The sequence below is a fragment of the Seriola dumerili genome, unplaced genomic scaffold, assembly GCF_002260705.1.
Source record: "Seriola dumerili isolate Sdu_G_001 unplaced genomic scaffold, Sdu_1.0 BDQW01000016.1, whole genome shotgun sequence".
Classification (NCBI taxonomy): Eukaryota; Metazoa; Chordata; class Actinopteri; order Carangiformes; family Carangidae; genus Seriola; species Seriola dumerili.
In genome coordinates this window covers 1-19,304 of record NW_019174271.1, presented here as the reverse complement: position 1 = coordinate 19,304, position 19,304 = coordinate 1, and the positions used below count along the sequence as shown (strand labels likewise).

Genomic DNA, 19,304 nt, shown 5'->3' with positions numbered 1-19,304 from the left:
AAAGACAAAAACATGCGACCAGACGTTCCAAGACAGCCAAGGGCTGTCAGCTCCAAGAGAGGAGGTGGACCTGGACTTGGAGACGCGAGCTGACACAGCTGATGTCGATGAAACCACTGTGGAGAGGGCCAGCAGCATTAGGCCTCTCCTGTGTGACAGCTCTAGCACAGCAGCATGTCCACTTCCTGCATCTCCCTCCTGTCGCCATCACACGGTACAGAGGCACAACTGAGAGAATCCAGACCACCTGCATGCATCATTTATGCAGGTGGGAAGATCACCGGTGCCTCTCTCCCTTCTCTGCAGTGCACCTCCATGGCCCTCAGCAGAGCCCCTCCTACCATCCAGCATCAGGGCCTCCTCTACAGACTCAGTGAGAGCTTCCTCCTTCAAACATGAGTCCACATTTGAGAGTTCAGGTGCAGAAACCAGAGGCGGTCATGGACAGATGAGTCGTCCTTCATGTTCTCCACAGGTCTGTGAGGTCACGTGTGGTCTACACCAAGAGAATGGTCTAGGTCTGAATGCTGGACCTCTGCAATGAAGGGATGTAGTGGCTCTGTTCTGCTGTGGAGGGGTGAAATATGGTAATATTCATCCAGTCTCACCACACTTAACATACAAATTCAAAAACAGGTTTACAGTTTCACATACTCTACCACAAAATTACCATTGGCCCAGTTATTTACCAAAGTTATTTATTTTAATTTTTTTGTATTTGTGATATGTTTTGGGTGAAATAAAAACCCTTCTTTTGAAAAGTAAAAGTGCTTACTTGTCTTTTGACTGTTTGGTTCCCAACACCCAGAGTTAAAGGTTACTGTAAACTCTGTGGTGAGTGAGTCCTTTACTGATTGTCTCTGTGTTTAGTTGATTTTAGCTCTCTTAAAGGAGCCATATGTAAGTTTTGCTGTCACTACATAGCTAACGTTTGCTAACGAAGAAACTTTGTGAGTTCAGCATCATTCATCATTCATTCATTCCTTTACTTAGCAATAGCTGTCTCCAGAGCAGGAAAATACATTTAGCTGCAGAGAAAATTTAGCGATAGCTCCTTTTATATTCACAGTTTTGTTGTGCCTTTCTCTGTTCTTAGCTCATTTGAGCCTTGATACATAGGCACAGGGTTTTTAGAATTGTTTCATTTACATATGCGCCTGACATCATATCTTTGTACTATCCTGTCTGAAATGGGCTGCATGTTAAAAGTCCAAAGTGAATGGTCTGAGGCACATGGTCCAAGTGCATTTAGGGTTGCTATTTGAATGGTGGCGCCACTGATTTCAGACCAGGTTTTTGTTGGTCAGTTGCACAACTGCTCTCCACTGCCTTGGGATAGCAAAGCACCAACAATGCGCCTGACCACACCTTAATTTAAGACCAACACGCCCGCGGGTACTCAGATTGGTGCAAGTATTGCTATTTGAAAAACGTGGGCGTTGTACGAGAAAATGACAACTGCTGAAGTCTGAAACTAGCAAAGGCACTTGGGTTGTGCTTTGCGCCTGTCACAACGGTCCCCAGGCCTTAGTGTTTTATGTCTGTCTTGTCATTTCCTGTTTTATTTTGGTAGTTTCCCTCTTGTGTCTTTACTTACTCCCGTGTGATTACCTGCCTTCTCCCTAATGTGTTTCACCTGTGTCTCATTATTCCCAACAGTATTTATGCCCTGTGGGTCCCTTTTCACTTTGCCAGTTTGTTTTCTTCCCCAGTGAGTTACTTACCAGCGTTTTCCTGACTGCCATTTGGAGAGAGACCGTTTCTATTACCCGTTTCCTGAGATCTGCCTGTTCCCTGTCGGCACCGTTGCCTTCTTCTGCCTGTCTGTGTTTCAACCCTGCCCGCCTGACCACGTCTCTCAGTTTTTCCCCCCATTGGATTCCTCGCCTGTTTCCTCTGAGCTTGCAAGTTTTTCTGGAACGCCGTTGTCAGGATTCATTGATTTAGATCAATAAACTGCCTTATTGTTAACTGCCTCTCTGGTCGTGCTTTTGGGTTCAACCTTTGTGTCCTGAGCCTGACAGCGCCAGGTGTAACATAGGATCCAAAGAGTTTTTTAAAATGAGAATTACATAAAGATAGATTCATTTCATTAAATTATGGACAGTTTGTTCATATCTTGAACTGCACTGTAGCTGAACTGTAGTTTTTACTCTACTGTTTGTGTCTCATTTTACCTTATTTTTATCTTCTACTCTTTTTCACTCATGTTAAATTCATGTCTTTTTATACTGACATTTTATTTTTGCTTTGAGCTTCTTGTGGCAGCTTAATCCCTTTTATATCTTTTGTAAAGCAAATTGTATTCCGTGGTTTATGCATGGTGCCCTACAAATAAATTTACCTTACTAAATACATACCTGATGCCTGAAGTACTGCCAAGAAAAACAAGGATGTTTTCCTATGGCCTCTAGCTTTTTGTTGTAATGAAGGTGTTGGCTCTGTCAGTTGTCTGAAAACTGGGGCTGAGATTTGAGGATGTGTTGAGACTGTCAACAGACAGCAGTTGTGGATTAATGGCCCCAAGGATAAATTTAGTAGTTGGCACAATCCTGCACTGGGCTTGGCGAATCTGACTCCACTCTGCTCATCAGGGCCTTGATTCAAGAGAACAGAGCAAAAACACACACTCAAAGAGGTCTAAGGATCAACACCCTGGACACTGATCATAACACTTGAGTATGTTGTTAAAGATCAAACACAGGAAGACTGATTCACTGTTAGCCTCCAGCTATTCAAGTGTAGTTCAGTTCCTCATTACCACTCTACAAAGAGACGTTCACCCTCTCTGCTCCCCACTTCAGGTACACTGCATAATTACCCTCAGGACATTCACGGTTCTGTAAATGATTGTCACTGTCACTAGATTTCACACCAGACCACCAGCATCTCAGACCAAAATATACAAGATGTTACAGAGCCCAGTGAAAGCATCACACAAGAAGCACAACTGAATAAAGTTACCCTGTGTACATGAGAGAACAATCCAACAACTGAACTGAACTTTGAACTAGTGTGAACTCTGGCTGACAGTCAGCCAGCTAGTGATAGCAATTCATTAATTGCGGTTGCTAATGAAAACAGACATTACATTACGAACCCATCAAGTTATTTACACATGGAGGTGAAGAAAAACCAGTTCTGAGTCAAGCTGGACACTTTAGCAGCTCATAGGGTTCTCCTTTTGGTAACGTCAGACCAGTATTGGCTCCATGGTCGGACTGGGAAAGAAATTCAGCCTTGGATTTATCCACTGGGACCGGCCACATAAATGACACTGACAGAGCCGGTAATGACACTGTTGGGGCCTGTAAAAACTTTAAAACTTTTATAAATAAATAGAAAATGTTTTTATTTTTTGACAGAATGTTACAGTTGGCGCAGGAAAGCAGCTTTTCAGTTTAGAGTAGACAGTTAAATACTAACATTTTTTTTTAATAGTGATTTGAAGCTGCAGCAGCTGATCTTTGACCTCAGTGCTGCAGGTTCAGAACAAATGTAACTGATTTATAATTTGATACTGAAGTGTTTCAGGCATGACAGCTACCTGCAGGCACAAGAGGCCCGATGAAGAAGGTTGGATGGAGTTCTTATTGAACCATATGTAGAGAGCGTTTCTTCTGAAGCAGAGAGCTGTAGACTGACACCATTCACGGGAAGAAGTTGAGTAAGTGAACCTTTGATTTGAATTCTCTGTTACCGTCTCTGTTTCCTCTTCATCACAAACTAGATGCTGATGTGTTGACATCCAGAACAGAGGAAGACTCTCATTTCAACACTGATTTCCCATGTCTGTTCTCTGATAATAACTCCACACCACAAAGTTCATGGAAAAACAAATACTAAAATACAGCACACTATTCGTTAAACTTTTAAAAAAATTTTCTCATAATACGGAAGAATCTGTAAAAATGTTTTTTGTCTAACATTGGCAAGTAATGATGGACCTCTTTCTGTAGCTTTTTGTTTCTCTTGTCCAGTGGCTGCAGGTTCTTATCAACATGAAAAGGTATTGAAGTCACATTACATTTGCATGATCCTGTCAGAATTTCAGTCTTTCTATCATTTGTTATTTATCTATCTGACTGCAACTTAATAAATCTAAAAATCTACATTATGATATGATATGATATCTACATTATGACTAACAACTCGGACAAAACACACTAGCAGATTCAGCAAACAAACTCCCCTAACCAGTTGGAGAAAGTGGCGGCCATTTTGAATGAGGGAGGTAGAGTCAAGGAGAGATGCCTTTGAAATGTCAAAATGTCTGTGCACGTCCCTGCTCAGCACGCACACACACACACGCACGCACGCACACGGGACTTCACAGAGAACCAGGTGAAGTATAGGCAGAATATTTTCACCTATTTGTTTTGTCTGCTATCTCCCGGTGTCTTTTACATTATGTGGAAAGATGTGCTTCGAAATAAGACTTGTAATGTAGCTTCAAACTTGGTTTAATAACCACAGTGCAGAGGAGACCGTACAAACCAGAGGCGATTGCTCTAAGACTGCAAGGGAAGCTCAGCTTCCCCTAAAATGTCAACAAAATAAGTGGTCATGATTGGATGATCTGTCTGAGGCTGAGTCCCTTTTTGATTGACAGCGAAATGAGCGAATCAGCGATCTTGAAGTATAAGCATCCACCGGAGCATTTTTCAAGTTTTTCATTCTGTTGTTCGGAGTTGATCTGGAGACGTTACTGATCCTCAGCGACTTTGTCTTTGTTAAAAACGACTAGTGTTGTGTTTGGCGACTCTCTTCTGTCACTCTGCGAATTTACATATAAATAAAAGGACACATTTTATGATGAAGGCCGAAAATGAGCTTCCCCTCCTTATAAGACCAGCAGCCGCCACTGGTACAAACATACATCCATGTGTGTTGACTTGAATGCCCAGTAACCACATGCGCAGGATACCAGATTACATCCTGAAACTACGGCATCCGTAACAGCTCAATATAGTTGTGAGCAATGACTGATCTACATCCCCTTTCCTTAGTTTACACTCCATATAATAACAAAACCGTCTAGGGACAAAATAAATGTAGCAGAGCATACTTAAACGTCCAAAATAACTAGTATTAAGCATACCTACTCAGTAACTGAAATGACATTCAGATAAAGTGAGAAATACAAAAACATTCTGCTTAAAATGTAAATAATATTATCAGTCACAATACCCAAGCAAATCTACCCATAATGAAAACAGGATTAATGTTTCAACATACAGACATACTTGAAAAATTAACCAGTACACATAGCTGTCAGCTTTAGCACAAACATGAGTCAACCTGAACAATATGCGTATTTATATTCAACTGACAATTGTAGTTAGTCTCTGTATTTGGGGTTTGGCTTGCTAATACGACCTGAGCGGGTTCTGTATGGACTTTCAGTGGTGTTTGAGGGAAGTTTAACTGGTGGCATCTCAACTAGCTTAGTGTCCATCATCTCTGGTCTGTTACTTGTGTGAGTGTCCCAGTCTTTTGTCCTTTGTTCAGTGTCTTGTTGGTCAGTGTCACTTAAAGTGGTCTGTGCTGGGGCAGGCTCAACTACAGGCAAGATATGTCGGCGATTTCTCCTATACAGCTTTCCTTCTGAGTGGATGACGTAAGATCTGGGCTCTTTACAGATTTCCTTTACCATGCCTGTGCGGTTGTAACCTTGTGAGGTTTGCAACCTGACAACCTGTCCTTCCATCAGAGGCTGAAGTGGTCTGCTTGACCTGTCATAGCACAACTTTTGTGACAGCCTCTTTTTGAGAAGCTGGGCTTTTACCTGCTGTGGTTCACGCATGTGTGGTTCAAGCAGCTTGCTTGAGACTGGGAGAGTGGTGCGTGTTTGCCTTGACATCAGTCTCTGTGCAGGTGATCCTAGCTTTGCATCACGTGGCACGTTTCTGAGGTTTAGGAGGTTAAGAAAGACATCGGCCCCGTCTCTGTGTGACTTCTCCATGAGTTGTTTAGCACTGTGAACAGCTCTTTCAGCTAACCCGTTAGATTGAGGATACTCTGGGCTGCTGGTAACATGAGTGAAATCCCACAGAGTAGCAAAGTCTTTGAAGCGCTGGCTTGTGAATTGTCTCCCATTGTCTGATATGAGTGTGTGCGGTGTTCTATGCACTTCAAAGTGCCTCTTGAGTTTTGCAATGACTGTTGCTGAGGTGAGGTCATGGAGCAAGTCAATCTCATACCAGCCTGTCCACCAGAACTAAATACTGTTTATTGTGCCAATCAAAGATATCAGTTGCCACAGTTGACCAAGGAAGGTCTGGGACTGGGTGCAGCTTGAGTGGTTCTTTCTGCTGGTGTGGTTTTGTGCTGTTACACACAGAGCATGACTGTGTCTCTTTTTTAATGTCGTCTGTTATTGTGGGCCAGAAAACTATGCCTCTTGCTCTCTGTTTTGTAGCTTCTACACCAGGATGTCCTCTGTGCATGATGTTGATATATTCTTTCTGTAGAGAGCAGGGAATGACTGACTTGTGGCCTTTCATAATGACACCATCTTCAATAGTTAGTTCATCCCTGAAAGGAAAATAAGGACGGACAGCATGAGGAAGACTACGCTGTTTGCTGGGCCACTCATGTCTGATGATCACAGGGGTGTGTCGTCTGCTGTGTGTCTCTTTAATTCCTTGAGGCGAGAAGAAGATATGTAATTGACTGTCATCACCTCAAAGCTGTCCTTCTCCGCAGCATCTTGAATTGTGGAACTCCTGGGAGCTCGGGACAGAGTGTCAGCCAGGTACATTTGTTTTCCACTGTTGTAGATGAGTGTGATGCTGTACTTTTGAAGTCTTAACGTCATCCTTTGCAGTCTCGCTGGTGCTGCATGTATGGGCTTTTTTAGTATGGTGACCAAAGGCTGGTGGTCTGTTTCTATGGTCACTGGCTTGCCATAGACATAATCATTGAATTTCGAGCATGCAAAGACCACGGCCAGCAGCTCTTTCTCGATCTGCGCATATCGAGTTTCCGTGTCAGTCAATGTCCGTGAAGCATATGCCACAGGTTTTCCTTCCTGCAAACATGCTGCACCAAGCCCATACTGTGAAGCATCACAGGTAAGTGTCACTGACTTGCTGACATCATAGTATGACAAGACTGGCGGGCTAGACATGTGGTTCTTCAGTGCTTCAAAAGCGTCTTGCTGTTGTTCATGCCACGCCCAGTCAGTGTCTTCGTGTGTGAGTTGTCGTAGTGGAGCTGTCAGCTCACTGAAGTTCGGAATGAATTTTCCAAGGTAGTTGACCATCCCTAGAAATCTTTGCAGAGCTGGCACATCTGCTGGCACTGGCATTTCACTGATAGCCCTTGTCTTGGTGGGGTCTGCTTTGAGACCGTCATTTGTGAAAACATGGCCAACATAGCTGACCTCGTTCAGCCGGAACCTGCACTTGAGAGGATTGAGCCTCAGATTCACCTCCCTGGCACGGTTGAGCACTTTTCTCATGTTGGCATCATGTTCTTCAACGGTTTTGCCTCCAATCAGTATGTCGTCAACTATGATTGCATAGGGATATCCAGTGAAAATCTGCTCCACAGAGCGCTGGAACACTTCGCTGGCAGAGTTGAGTCCAAATGACATCCTCAAAAATCTATATCGACCAAATGGAGTTCTAAATGTGGTTAGCATTGAAGATCTGTGGTCAAGTGAGATCTGCCAAAAGGAGCACTTTGCATCTAAGACCGAAAACACAGTAGCACCTGACATTTGTGCAGCCACTTCTTCAACAGTACGCATAGGGTGGTGTGGTCTTTTCAGAGCAGTGTTCAGGTCTCTTGGATTGATGCATATTCGGATTTCTTGCTTGTCCTTTTTGTTGGTAGCGACCATGGATGACACCCAATCAGTTGGCTCTGAGACAGGAGTGATGACTCCAAGGTCTTGCATCCTGTCCAGCTCAGCTTTAACTCTGTCTTTCATAGCCAAAGGTACACGATGTGCAGGACGAACAACAGGTCTCATATCCGGGTCGAGTGTCATGGAATAGGTTACAGGTAGCTTTCCCAGCTCGTCAGAGAAGAGGTCGCTGTATTCAGCTTGAATTTGGTGTGACAGATCATCATCATCATCATCATCAGTGAGGCTAAGCTGATGAACCTCTTTGCTGAATGAGACCAGCCCCATTTGCCTGCATGAACGTAGCCCTAGCAGTGGCAAAACATCTTCCTGAACAATGCAGAATGGCAGTGTGTGCAACTGTCCCTCTAGGTGACACTGCAGCTTAACTTTACCTAGAGTCTTTATTTTGCTGCCACCATATGCAACAAGGTTTGTGGGTTTTGTGCCTGTTGTTTGTTCTTTGTCCTTAATTTGCTCAAATGTCTTTTTTGGCAAAACGTTACACTTTGCACATGTGTCTACTTTCATCTCAACTGAGATGCTGTTAACTTCCACAGTGACAAAAGCCTCATTATTTTCTTATATCTGTGCATCAGTTGAATCAACACTCATTTGTAACGATACACCATCGACATAAAATGTCTCATCTGTTGTGTTATCAGCTTGGTTGGGCTCTAGCTCATGAACAGTCCTTCTAGGTTTCTGCCTGTTATAGGTTTGGTGTTTGGACTTGCAGCATTTTTTAAAATGGTTCCATTTTCTGCATGCATGGCACTGCTGTCCAAAAGCGGGGCACTTATCTTTCTTAGCAGCGTGACTGCCTCCAAAGTTGTTACAGTTAGCAATGTACTGTGTTACATTTTTTTCTGCATGGTTTCTCATCCTTGTCTCATGTTTCTGTTTTCTCATGAACTTAGCCTGTACTGCATCAACACTTGCGGCAGAGTGTTGTGGGAATGCTAGTGTTTTATTATGCTCTTCTGTCACTTCATGAATCTGACATATGGAAACAGCCTTAGCTAATGTCAAATCATTGTCACGCAATAACACTTTTCTCAGATTGTCATTATTGATGCCACAGACCAGTCTGTCTCTAATAAGTTCCTCATAGAGATCTCCAAAGTTGCAGCTCTTTGCTTTAATCCTTAAATCACTGACATAAGATTCAATTTTCTCACCAGTTCCTTGGTTACGTGTGTTGAACTTGTGTCTTTTCATGATGATAGTTTGGGGGTTGCACATCTCTCGAAACTTTTTCTTGAGGCACTCGGGATCCTCTTAGGATTCAGCGGGAACTAGGATGTTTCCATCCACGCCGGGCTCTCTCACTTCTCCCGCGTATACAACAGACCGCTCACGTTCAATGGCCGAGTGGGTCCGGCCTCCGGAATCCGTCCGCCATGTCTTTTATTTAGTCGCGTCTTCTAGCTCAGCTATTCTCAACCTTGGGGTCCCGACCCCAACTGGGGTCACGAGATGATTTCTAGGGGTCGCCAAATCATTTTAATCATTTAATAAATTCAAGTATACCAATATTAAATTACATCATTTCAAACAGGGAGTTTTTTTTTTATTTTTAGTTCATAACTGCTTCATGGTTTGTCTCTAATTCATTGTAGCCTATCAGCGGCATGATCTGTAGCTACTGTGCGCGTGAGAGTGGTCAGTGACACAGAGCGGGAAAAATAAACAAAGCCGGCGTTATTGTTTTGGTAGCAGCAGCAACAGTAGCAGTTTCGCTAGCATATATTTGTAAAAAAAAAAAAAAAAAAAATGGAGCGATGGCGGCTATAACACTAACAATTAATAATAAGCAGTAGCCTATGATGGGATGTGGCGAAATCTGTCTGTTATCTCGTTTGAAAAGATATCGATGCTGATTTATGTTTTTCATCAAATTCAAAATTGTTTCAAAATAAAATAAGGAAACTATTACATGTCATGTGATCATACGTGCTTCTTTTGTAAATATAACGGTGTGGGTTTATTTTATTTTATTTTATTTTTTTTTGGGGGGGGGGGTCGCGAACAGCAGTGCATGATAAATTGGGGTCGCTACTCAAAAAGGTTGAGAACCACTGCTCTAGTCTGAGAGAGCTGGACCTGAGTAACAACAACCTGCAGGACTCAGGAGTGAAGCTTCTGTTTGCTGGACTAGAGAGTCCACACTGTGCACTGGAAACTCTCAGGTCAGGATTCATTAACCTGTTTAGCTGATGTCCATTTAAATTTAGATTCATAGTAGTGGAAAGAGAGCTAACCTGTGTAGGATTGTGTTGCCCCAGCAACAACAATAGTGACAGCCTCATTTCATTGGATGCATGTTAGCATGTTGATGTTATCATTTAACTCGAAGCATGACTCTGTCTGGGTACAGCCTCACTGTAGTATCTTTTAATTATTTTTCTGAAAACTGTTTTTTGACAGCACACAGCATTATTCTCAGAGTATCTGTCATGTGTGTTTTTTTGTGTGTCTGCAGTCTGTCAGGCTGTCTGATCACAGAGGAAGGCTGTGCTTCTCTGGCATCAGCTCTGAGCTCTAACCCCTCCCATCTGAGAGAGCTGGACCTGAGCTACAATCATCCAGGAGACTCAGGAATGAAGCTTCTATCTGCTGGACTGGAGGATCCAGACTGGAGACTGGACACTCTCAGGTGTGGAGAAGCCTGCTGCAGCCACAGACACTGTCTGATAGAGTAAGAAGAGCTGAAACATTTTCTGTGTCACAGCTGATGACTGATCTCTACAGTAGAGCTTTGAAATCAACAACAACAAAAGAAGGGGTTTCTCCTTATGATGACTTTATTGTCTCATTATGACTCACTGTGTCATTTAGGAGAAAAGATCTCTCCGTTAAGAAACCTGGTATTGTCAGCTGTATTCTGTGACCTGAGCAGGAATTGACAGAGACATCATGTCTCTGTCTTCTAAAATACTGATGATCAATAATCAACTCAACCTCTCTGGGATTCTGATCTTCTAATTATGAAATATGTTGTTGTATTTAGGTGATAGTAAATCATGACTATGACATACAGATAATTATTCTTCTCTATCATTGTTGGTGCATTGCACGATATCTTGGCTGGGTACCACCACCTGTTGATCAGTAGAATGATATGAAACCATTGGTAGTACTGTGTATGCGTCACCCACATGCCCATGCATGTGAGTGTGTGCGCGTACAGGAGATATACGCAACAGGGAGCCTCTCAGAAAAACAGCTCCATTGTGCAACAAGCTGTGAGAAACTCCACAGGAACCTTTGAACTGGGGATGCTTATATTGTTCCTGCTGCTGCGTGATGGCAAATAAATAAACTGAAAGGAAACAATCCTACATACAAACAGCTGTAAACGACAAACAGAACATCAGCACTCACGTTTCTGCTTCAATAAAGCTGAGGTTCAGACGTCCTGTGAGCAGAGGAAGTATAGTCAACCTACAGCTACTGTATAATCTTCATTAAGGGGTGACGATGGCTTCATCTTATTTGCTTGTTTGTGCGGCCAAACAAAACCGATATGAAATGGAGAACACAACTGAAGAAGTATTTTCTCCATATAATTGTGTGTGTGTGTGTGTGTGTGTGTGTGTGTGTGTGTGTGTGAGATAAAGTATCTATCTGTCTAGTCTGACCCTCATCCTCCTTCTTTCAGGGTGGAGCCTGGTGGAGTCCGATGGTTGACACCAGGTCTGAGGAAGTGTAAGTGTGTTTTTAATTTGATTCATGACAACAAATCAGCACATTTAACTATCTTCAAACTGTCACATCACTCATTCAAATCACTGATGTCACAAGTCATCATCAAACTGTCAATAACTGATGATGTATCAATAACTGCAGCTGTATTGCATCTTGTTCTCTCCATCAGATTCCTGTGAACTCACACTAGACACAAACACAGTGAACAGAAACCTCAAACTGTCTGACAACAACAGGAAGGTGACATGTGTGAGAGAGGATCAGCCGTATCCTGATCATCCAGACAGATTTGACCAGTGTCCTCAGCTGCTGTGTACAACTGGTCTGACTGGTCGCTGTTACTGGGAGGTGGAGTGGAGAGGAAAGGTTGATATATCAGTGAGTTACAGAGGAATCAGAAGGAAAGGAGATAGTAAAGAGTGCAGGTTTGAAGGGAACGATCAGTCCTGGAGTCTGCACTGCTCTGATGTTAGTGGTTACTCTGTCTCACACAATAACAAAGTAACACTTGCCTCCCCCTCCTCCTCCTGTGTCTCTCACAGAGTAGCAGTGTATGTGGACTGTCCTGCTGGCTCTCTGTCCTTCTACAGAGTCTCCTCTGACTCACTGATCCACCTCCACACATTCAACACCACATTCACTGAACCTCTTTATCCTGGGTTTGGGTTCTGGTCCTACTTCTGGTCTGACTCCTCAGTGTCTCTGTGTTCAGTGTAGCAAAGAGGGGAAACGTTCTCACTGTTGAACAGATACTTCTGTCTGTACGTCTGTCTCTTTCACACACAAATCAGTTTACTCTTTAAACTCTTCTAAATGATTCCTTGTAAACTTCTTCCTCTTCCTTTAAAGATGGAAGCTACAATTATTACAGGATAAAAATGTTTACTTTTACTTATTTAAACTCAGTCTGTAACTTCTGCCTCTAGTGGTCTCTCAATCAAAACAATAACAAAAGACAACATTGGGTGACGTTGTGAAATAGCATGGGATCATGGGAGTTATTGTCTTCACCACCATTACCATAAGCTTGTCACGGTTTGGATTCCTTCAGTGTTAGTGGTTCAGGAAATCAAACAGACCCAGTGATTCTAAAAACACTGAATGAAGCAGCTTCACATTTAAAGTCAGTGTTTGGGCGACGCTGTACGGAGGACAGAGACTCAGGGAAGAGTTGGAGCTGAGAATGATGCTAACCTTTGTTCTGATTGTTTCTCCGATAACTTATGAACCAGACGTTCAGCAGGTTTTTACCAGCAGCTGAATTATCCACAGAGGTGTCCTCCTCTCCACAACAAACACACCAGGGGATTAAAACCAGTGAACTAATAATAATAATAAAAATCAGAGATTCACTGACAACTCTTCAGTGACACAGGACAGGACGTCTCCAGCAGCTGGGAGCTGAGCTGTCTAACATTTCCTCAGCTTGTTTCTCTGATAACTTCAGATCCAGACGTCCGACAACTAAAATCCTTCATCTGGTTCAAATATAGAGCTGAAAACCACCAAGGTGGAAAAAACGTATGTGGCATAAAACTAGATAAAAGTCAATGTTGAGCTTCTGAGCTTGAGCTTTTGAGCTTCGACCATAATGTGCACATAGAGGATATGATGTCATTGACAGGCTACCTGAAATAAACAGACCATTACCATGATTAAAATCACATATTTCCCTGGTTTGAGAACTGATGGAAACATCTGGGATAATTTAAGCACACAACTTGAAAAAAATATATAACATAGTTCTAGTCATTTTTAGACATTTGGAAAAGTTACAGATTGTAACTTTAAAGTGGAAATGAAGCAGTCAATCAAGTTAACGTGATTTACTAAATGGATTTCCACTCTAATCGACAATTATATAACAAATATGACAAATGTAAACATATAAGAGAAAATATAAGATCCGTTACATCTTTCGTAGCAAGAGTGGCGCCATCTTGCAGTTATATAACCTGTGACGTCACGGGGTTGGTTGGCTTGGCGGTTGAGGCAGTGAAATAGTTGAAGATAGTAAAAGGATGGAGACTGAGGAGCCACAGGACAGGAGAAGACAAAAGGGAGGCCACTATTGTATCGCTCCTGGATGTAAAAATGAGTTTTACAGAGTTAAAGCCAAGGACAAAACTGTCCATTTTCATAAACTGCAACCATTAAAAATACTCGGGCCTGAAAGTATTCACCTAAAACTCACGTCATTCCACACCATACGTGGTACATCCCTCAGCAAGAAGTCACAGCTGATACAAACTTCCTAAGAAATATTTCTTACCGTGACTCCGTTTCCAATAGTCGGTAACCCCAGACACTCCAGACTTTATACTCCAAGTTATAATCCACAGACGTTATCCAAAGTTCCGTTATCTTCCTCACCATTATCTTGTTTCTTCTTGCAATGCGTGCAATAAAGTTTTTTTGCTAGCTTTTCCTTCACATGGCCCGACTGCCGAAAAGCCGTCACACATGTGTAGTGGCAAATTAAAAAAAATATCGCACCCACCACGAACCTACGGAGCCCCGGATATGCTATTAGAAAAAAAATAAATAAATTGTGGCCACGAAATAGCAATTCGTTCCCACGAAATACTAATTTGTGGCCACGAAATATTAAGTCGTTCCCACGAAATATTAATTCGTTCCCACGAAATATTGAGTCGTTCCCACGAAATAGGTATTTTGTGGCCACGAAATATTAATTCGTTCCCACGAAATAGTAATTTGTGGCCACGAAATAGGTATAACGTGCGCACGAAATGCACTGGACAGCTGGGTGAGCAAATCGAGCGCCAGTAGAAGCCTAGGTGTTGTGATGTCGTGATGCCCGAGGTGAGTGTCTTTTCTTGTCCTGTTCTTGTCTTCTTGATATGCCGTAAAGTTATTTAGGCTAATTAGGTTTGTGTTTAATACTTTATTACAACGGGTAACGTTAGCTACCGTTTCACCCGACTTACAAACTTCGTAGCCATACTACCGCTTAGCCTAACGTTACTACACGGCGTTCTGTTGTGCAATGTGCGGTGGTAAACACATCGGAGCTACAGCCCGCACAGACATCAGGAGGACACTTTTCAAGTAGAGCTNATATGGTAATATGCTGCATATAGTATACAGTTATACTACACATCACTTTCTTAATGTGCTGTGATTTGTTAGGGAGGACATAATACTTGATCAAACATTGCATTTATTAATCTCTTCCACTGTGATTAAAACAGACACACAGGAAACATAAAGGGCATTGGTGATGCAACCATCAAAATAAGACTTAAGATAATTGCACAAATATGAAAAGTATGTGCAATATGCCATGTACTAAAGTACTGTACATGTTTTGTATGCTTTTGTCCACTCAAATTGGCCCAAATAACTGTGGACGAACCGTGTCCCTTAGCTGAATATATAAATCAACAGCATCGGACATGGTAGATGGGAACTCCAAGCTTGATTCTTCCATTATTATTGTGCACAAATCAAACAAATCCATGTCACATGGGGCTGAACTTAAAAATGTGCAACTGTGTTTACATGCAGTCAGATCTTCAGTTAGTGGAACAAGACAGTTTTCTGCACCCCAAAGGTGAGGGGCCATGTACATGACATCAGGTATCCCACTTGGCACGTTGGGGTTCTTGGAGGGCCTTATACGGTGAGCATTCCAAACACCCTGGATGTCATTTAAGAGCTCCTGTTGAAGGAACAAGAATGATTTAGACATAAATGAAACACTGTAAATTTTTAAACAGTGACCTTTGCATATAACAATGCAATAAAAGTTGATTAAATTGTGTTGTGGTGTGTCTTATTTTCAGTTTAAACAGTTTAAAGAATAAATCACACTGTATATTAAATAAACATAAACTCAGTGACTTAAATATGTATTTGGCCTAACGTTATGTAGGTAGTGTACATGTGGCACCTTGATCATTTTAATCAGTTTCAGTGTCTATCTGTTTGTGTTTTCAGACTGTTGTAAACAATGAATACAGAGTGTGTAACATAGCCTACAGTTTCTGTGTTTCTTGCTGTGATCATAATAGAGGGTATGCGTTTACGTCACGTTGCCCTTGGCAACGCCCCGTTCGTTCGGACTGAGTGGCAAAACAAACCTCCCTCAACGTGCTAGCGGTGGACTCATAAACTGGATAAAATATGTTATATGTTATTTACCTGAATGATTGGCATGAAACAGAACTGTGACAGAGCTTTGTCAACGAAATCCCCGGAGAAGAATCCCTCATCCTTCAGTTCTCCTAAAGCCGTGATCCATGGTTCGATTCCTTCTTTTCTCATCACTCCCCACCAGCTCTCAATTCTCTGGTTTGCAGTACTTGCCCCTGTGACATAGCTTCTCTCCGCTGCTCTATCATCCACGTCATCTCTCCGTAGATACCGTTGAATGTCTCTGACAACCACGTTCTCAGTGCCCATATCAGTCCGTACGAGCCTGGGGCAGCCCCCACAGCGCTCCAGTGTCTCCACGAAGTACCCCCCGATGACTTTGGGGTCACTGTTGGTGCGAGCGGCCCGCAGCCACATGACTTTGCGTGAGAACCCGTCAATGCAGCCATTAATGCATATCCCGTATGGCTTTAGTTTGTCATATGAGTCTATGTGCCACACAAAGTTAGGTCCCTGAGCAAAATATTGCCTCCTCGAGAGACGTCTGCTCCGTCGAAGTTGTGAACCAACGGGGTCCAGCAGAGAGAGGAGGATCCTGACGTCTTCTTTTCTGATACGAATTCCGTGTTGTATACACTTTGTATACATCCACCGATAACCGTGATCCTTTCCAGAGCCTTGCAGTTGGTCAACAATGAAATCTATCCCGGCGTCCAAGTCGTACCTACGCCGGTGCAGCGACCTGGCTCTTAATAGTCTGTGAAGATGCCTCTCGCTAATAATGAATCCCTGCAATGCCAGGCTTTTCAAAATGTCTTTGTATTTCATTCCCAGCCCAAAATAAAACTCTACCATACTATCCCGGTCCATTGTGTGACAGCGACTGTTCCTGTTTGAGAGAGTGCGCTTGATTTGCTTGCCCAGCTGTCCAAGAGTAATTCGTGCGCACGTTATACCTATTTCGTGGCCACAAATTACTATTTCGTGGGAACGAATTAATATTTCGTGGGAACGACTTAATATTTCGTGGCCACAAATTAGTATTTCGTGGGAACGAATTGCTATTTCGTGGCCACAATTTATTACTTTTTTTTCTAATAGCATATCCGGGGCTCCGTACGAACCAACATAAACGCACAATAATTAACTTTTGGAGCAATTCTTACTTTTTTCAACCTAAAGTGTCTGACCGTCCACCCAGGAAACCGCTGGAGACCTGACTTGTTTTTTTGTTTGTTTGTTTGTTATTTTTAACCACACCGGAATTGGCTCACAACAAAATAAGCATTTTTGATTGACCGATGTCCACTCTGCCTGCTCGCTACTGCACTGGTTTTATTCATGACCAACCATAACAATAACAAATCAGCAATATGAACCAATAGTAGCGACAGTAGGCAGAATAATATATTTATGCATAAGGAAATGTTTCGCCTTTTACTGAAATTTACGTATTTTAGATACTATGCAAATTGTACTGGAGCCCTCTTTTGGTCCTGGACTGCAATAACGCCACTTCATGACAGATGACTATAAAAACTAGTTCTAGTAACTATGTACCTATGGATGGGTTAGGGTTAGACAGAGAGATAGATAACGTTATTAATCCCTCCATTTCCAGTTTAACTCGGTTCAGAAATGCTTCACTGTCTTCACTGGCCAACGCACCCAACCAACCCCGTTACGTAGGCAATGACGTCACACCAAAATGGCTGCTCGCTAGTTAGCTAGCGATTAGAAATTACGAAAATAAATTAGTCATATTTGTGGTTTTCAATATTTTTAATATCAGATTTTAGGCAAGGTGGTTTTTCTAATAAATTTCCTCACTACCATTGCCAGAAACATGCATGTTTCATTTCCGCTGGGATAGTTCGGGTTATTTGATATGGGGTTGTATGAGGTAGTCATGCATAGTCAGAGTGTTACCTGCACTAGATTCAGATCAGTGTGCTGCCAGTTATGAGATCTGTCCAGCAGTATAACTTTGCTGTGATTGATGAGAGGAGCTGCTGTGATTGGCTTTATTGGAGCGTCCTGTAGCTCCATCTACTGCTGTCATGTGTCCGATCAATAATCAATAATAAAGAAAATTGATATCATTTGATTATTGGATTCTATCATTATGTTTGATGTCATTTTAGTATTGACAGTATTGTTAAGGGTTGACATCACAGCCACTGAGATGAGATGTCACCAGCCTGGTCGTGATCTGGACCAAAGCCTGTGGGAGCTTGTGGCGAGCAGCCTGTTGGGAGCACCGGGACGTTTCCCGTTTGCCTGAGGATTGCTTTGGCCTGTGGCCTTACCTACTCACGGCCTCAGCATTCAAAGCTCCTCACAGGAACAGAGCCCACACTCTCACACAAAAAAACAGTCATGTGAAATACAATGGAAAAAATTCCCTACAGGTCAATAATAAAGACCAAGACCATAAAACCCCTGTTCCCAAAATCAAGCATTTCTTACCACGATGACTACACACTGTATGAGTCAGTAGGAATCACAGTGTAAAGTCAGGTCAAAGTGTAAAAAGTTAATACAATTTGGTTTCATGGTCAAAGGAACTGTCATATTTTCAATTGCTTCGTTTAACATATGAAGGAATGGGTCCTTTGATAAGTCCCAAAATTGTCTATAAAAATTTTGAATAAGACCATCACTACCTTGAGGTTTGTCTAAGGACAAACTCTTTACTGCTATATCCAGTTCGCCTCAAGTAATAAGAAAGAATCAGCATCATCAGTAGAAAAAGCTGAGGAGTAAAGTTTAATATGGAAGGAAACTGTTTCTTTGAGGCTGGATGGATTCTGCTACGTTGCTCTGTCACTTCTGTGGCTCCTCTATAGACTGAGGGGTCAGACCTACTGTTATGGTAATTTGACCTCTTGTGTATGTGGAACTTTTGAAATAAAGAAATTTTTTTTTTTTTTTTTAAAAAGAAGAAGAAAAAAAGGCATCATAGAAATTACACAAATCAACCACTGGAAAGACACGCTGGCCTTCCACTCCAGTCCAGTAGGTGGCGCATCTCCAGTCCAGTAGGTGGCAGTCATGTTGACTTGCAAAGAAGAAGTCGGAACCACTAGTGTTGGTACTACAGGGGCTATAACATATCATTAAGCTAATGGTGTCCACAACTCGGACAGTAGCTTCTTAATAATTATCTACAATTTCACCACGTTTATTCCCAGTATGTAGCCAGGTTAGTTAGCGTAGAAATCACTGAGCGAAGGTCACAGCGGTTAGCGTTAAGGTTAGAGGTTAGCTGGTTTAGCTCGGTTAACTGCCAGCTTAGCTAGCTGGTGGTGTGCTAGCTAACATTACTTAGCTTAGTTTGAAAGCCCAGCGTGTGAAGTTAACTTGGTCAGCGAGAGGTGACCGTTCATATCGGAGGAGTCTACCATAGATAAAGGTAAGTGTTGTGGTTGATAACGTTCCTGTGTGAACATGTCAGATAAGGAAAGGTTCCGGTTCATTGTACGTTAGAAATCCCACTGCAGACTACTGTTCACTGTTCAGTCTGAATCACTTCGGCTCTGCAAAGTAGTCTCAATATTTTTAGCCCAAATTACAACAATGGAGCCTTGTACAATGACGCTCTTTTGTATTTCGTGTG

At 42.4% G+C, this 19,304-nt stretch overlaps 2 protein-coding genes across 2 annotated transcripts; one reads left to right on the top strand and one right to left on the bottom strand.

The window, feature by feature from the left end:
- Positions 1 to 174: 174 nt before the first annotated feature.
- Positions 175 to 12,283, top strand: LOC111225803 (tripartite motif-containing protein 7-like). Its single transcript, XM_022750836.1, has 7 exons — positions 175 to 214; positions 307 to 373; positions 1,713 to 1,826; positions 9,946 to 10,047; positions 10,341 to 10,514; positions 11,049 to 11,103; positions 11,744 to 12,283. Exons 1-7 carry the CDS (start codon positions 175 to 177, stop codon positions 12,281 to 12,283), a joined length of 1,092 nt encoding a protein of 363 aa, XP_022606557.1.
- A 2,470-nt stretch (positions 12,284 to 14,753) lies between these two features.
- On the bottom strand, positions 14,754 to 16,237 carry LOC111226034. Its single transcript, XM_022751118.1, has 2 exons — positions 15,734 to 16,237; positions 14,754 to 15,251 (listed from the first exon to the last, which is right to left on the bottom strand). The coding sequence occupies exons 1-2, from the start codon at positions 16,100 to 16,102 to the stop codon at positions 14,916 to 14,918; spliced, it is 705 nt and encodes a 234-aa protein (XP_022606839.1). The 5' UTR covers positions 16,103 to 16,237; the 3' UTR covers positions 14,754 to 14,915.
- Positions 16,238 to 19,304: the final 3,067 nt, after the last annotated feature.

Bases quoted from the DNA above. Each gene is read 5' to 3' on its own strand.
- LOC111226034 (XM_022751118.1), bottom strand. From the start codon at position 16,102: ATGTGGCTGCGGGCCGCTCGCACCAACAGTGACCCCAAAGTCATCGGG. The intron at 15,252-15,733 runs GTAAATAACATA...TTCCTTCAACAG, and splicing joins GTTTCATGCCAATCATTCAG to GAGCTCTTAAATGACATCCA.
- LOC111225803 (XM_022750836.1), top strand. From the start codon at position 175: ATGTCCACTTCCTGCATCTCCCTCCTGTCGCCATCACACG. The intron at 10,048-10,340 runs GTCAGGATTCAT...GTGTGTCTGCAG, and splicing joins TGTGCACTGGAAACTCTCAG to TCTGTCAGGCTGTCTGATCA. The intron at 11,104-11,743 runs GTGAGAAACTCC...TCAGATTCCTGT, and splicing joins GCTCCATTGTGCAACAAGCT to GAACTCACACTAGACACAAA.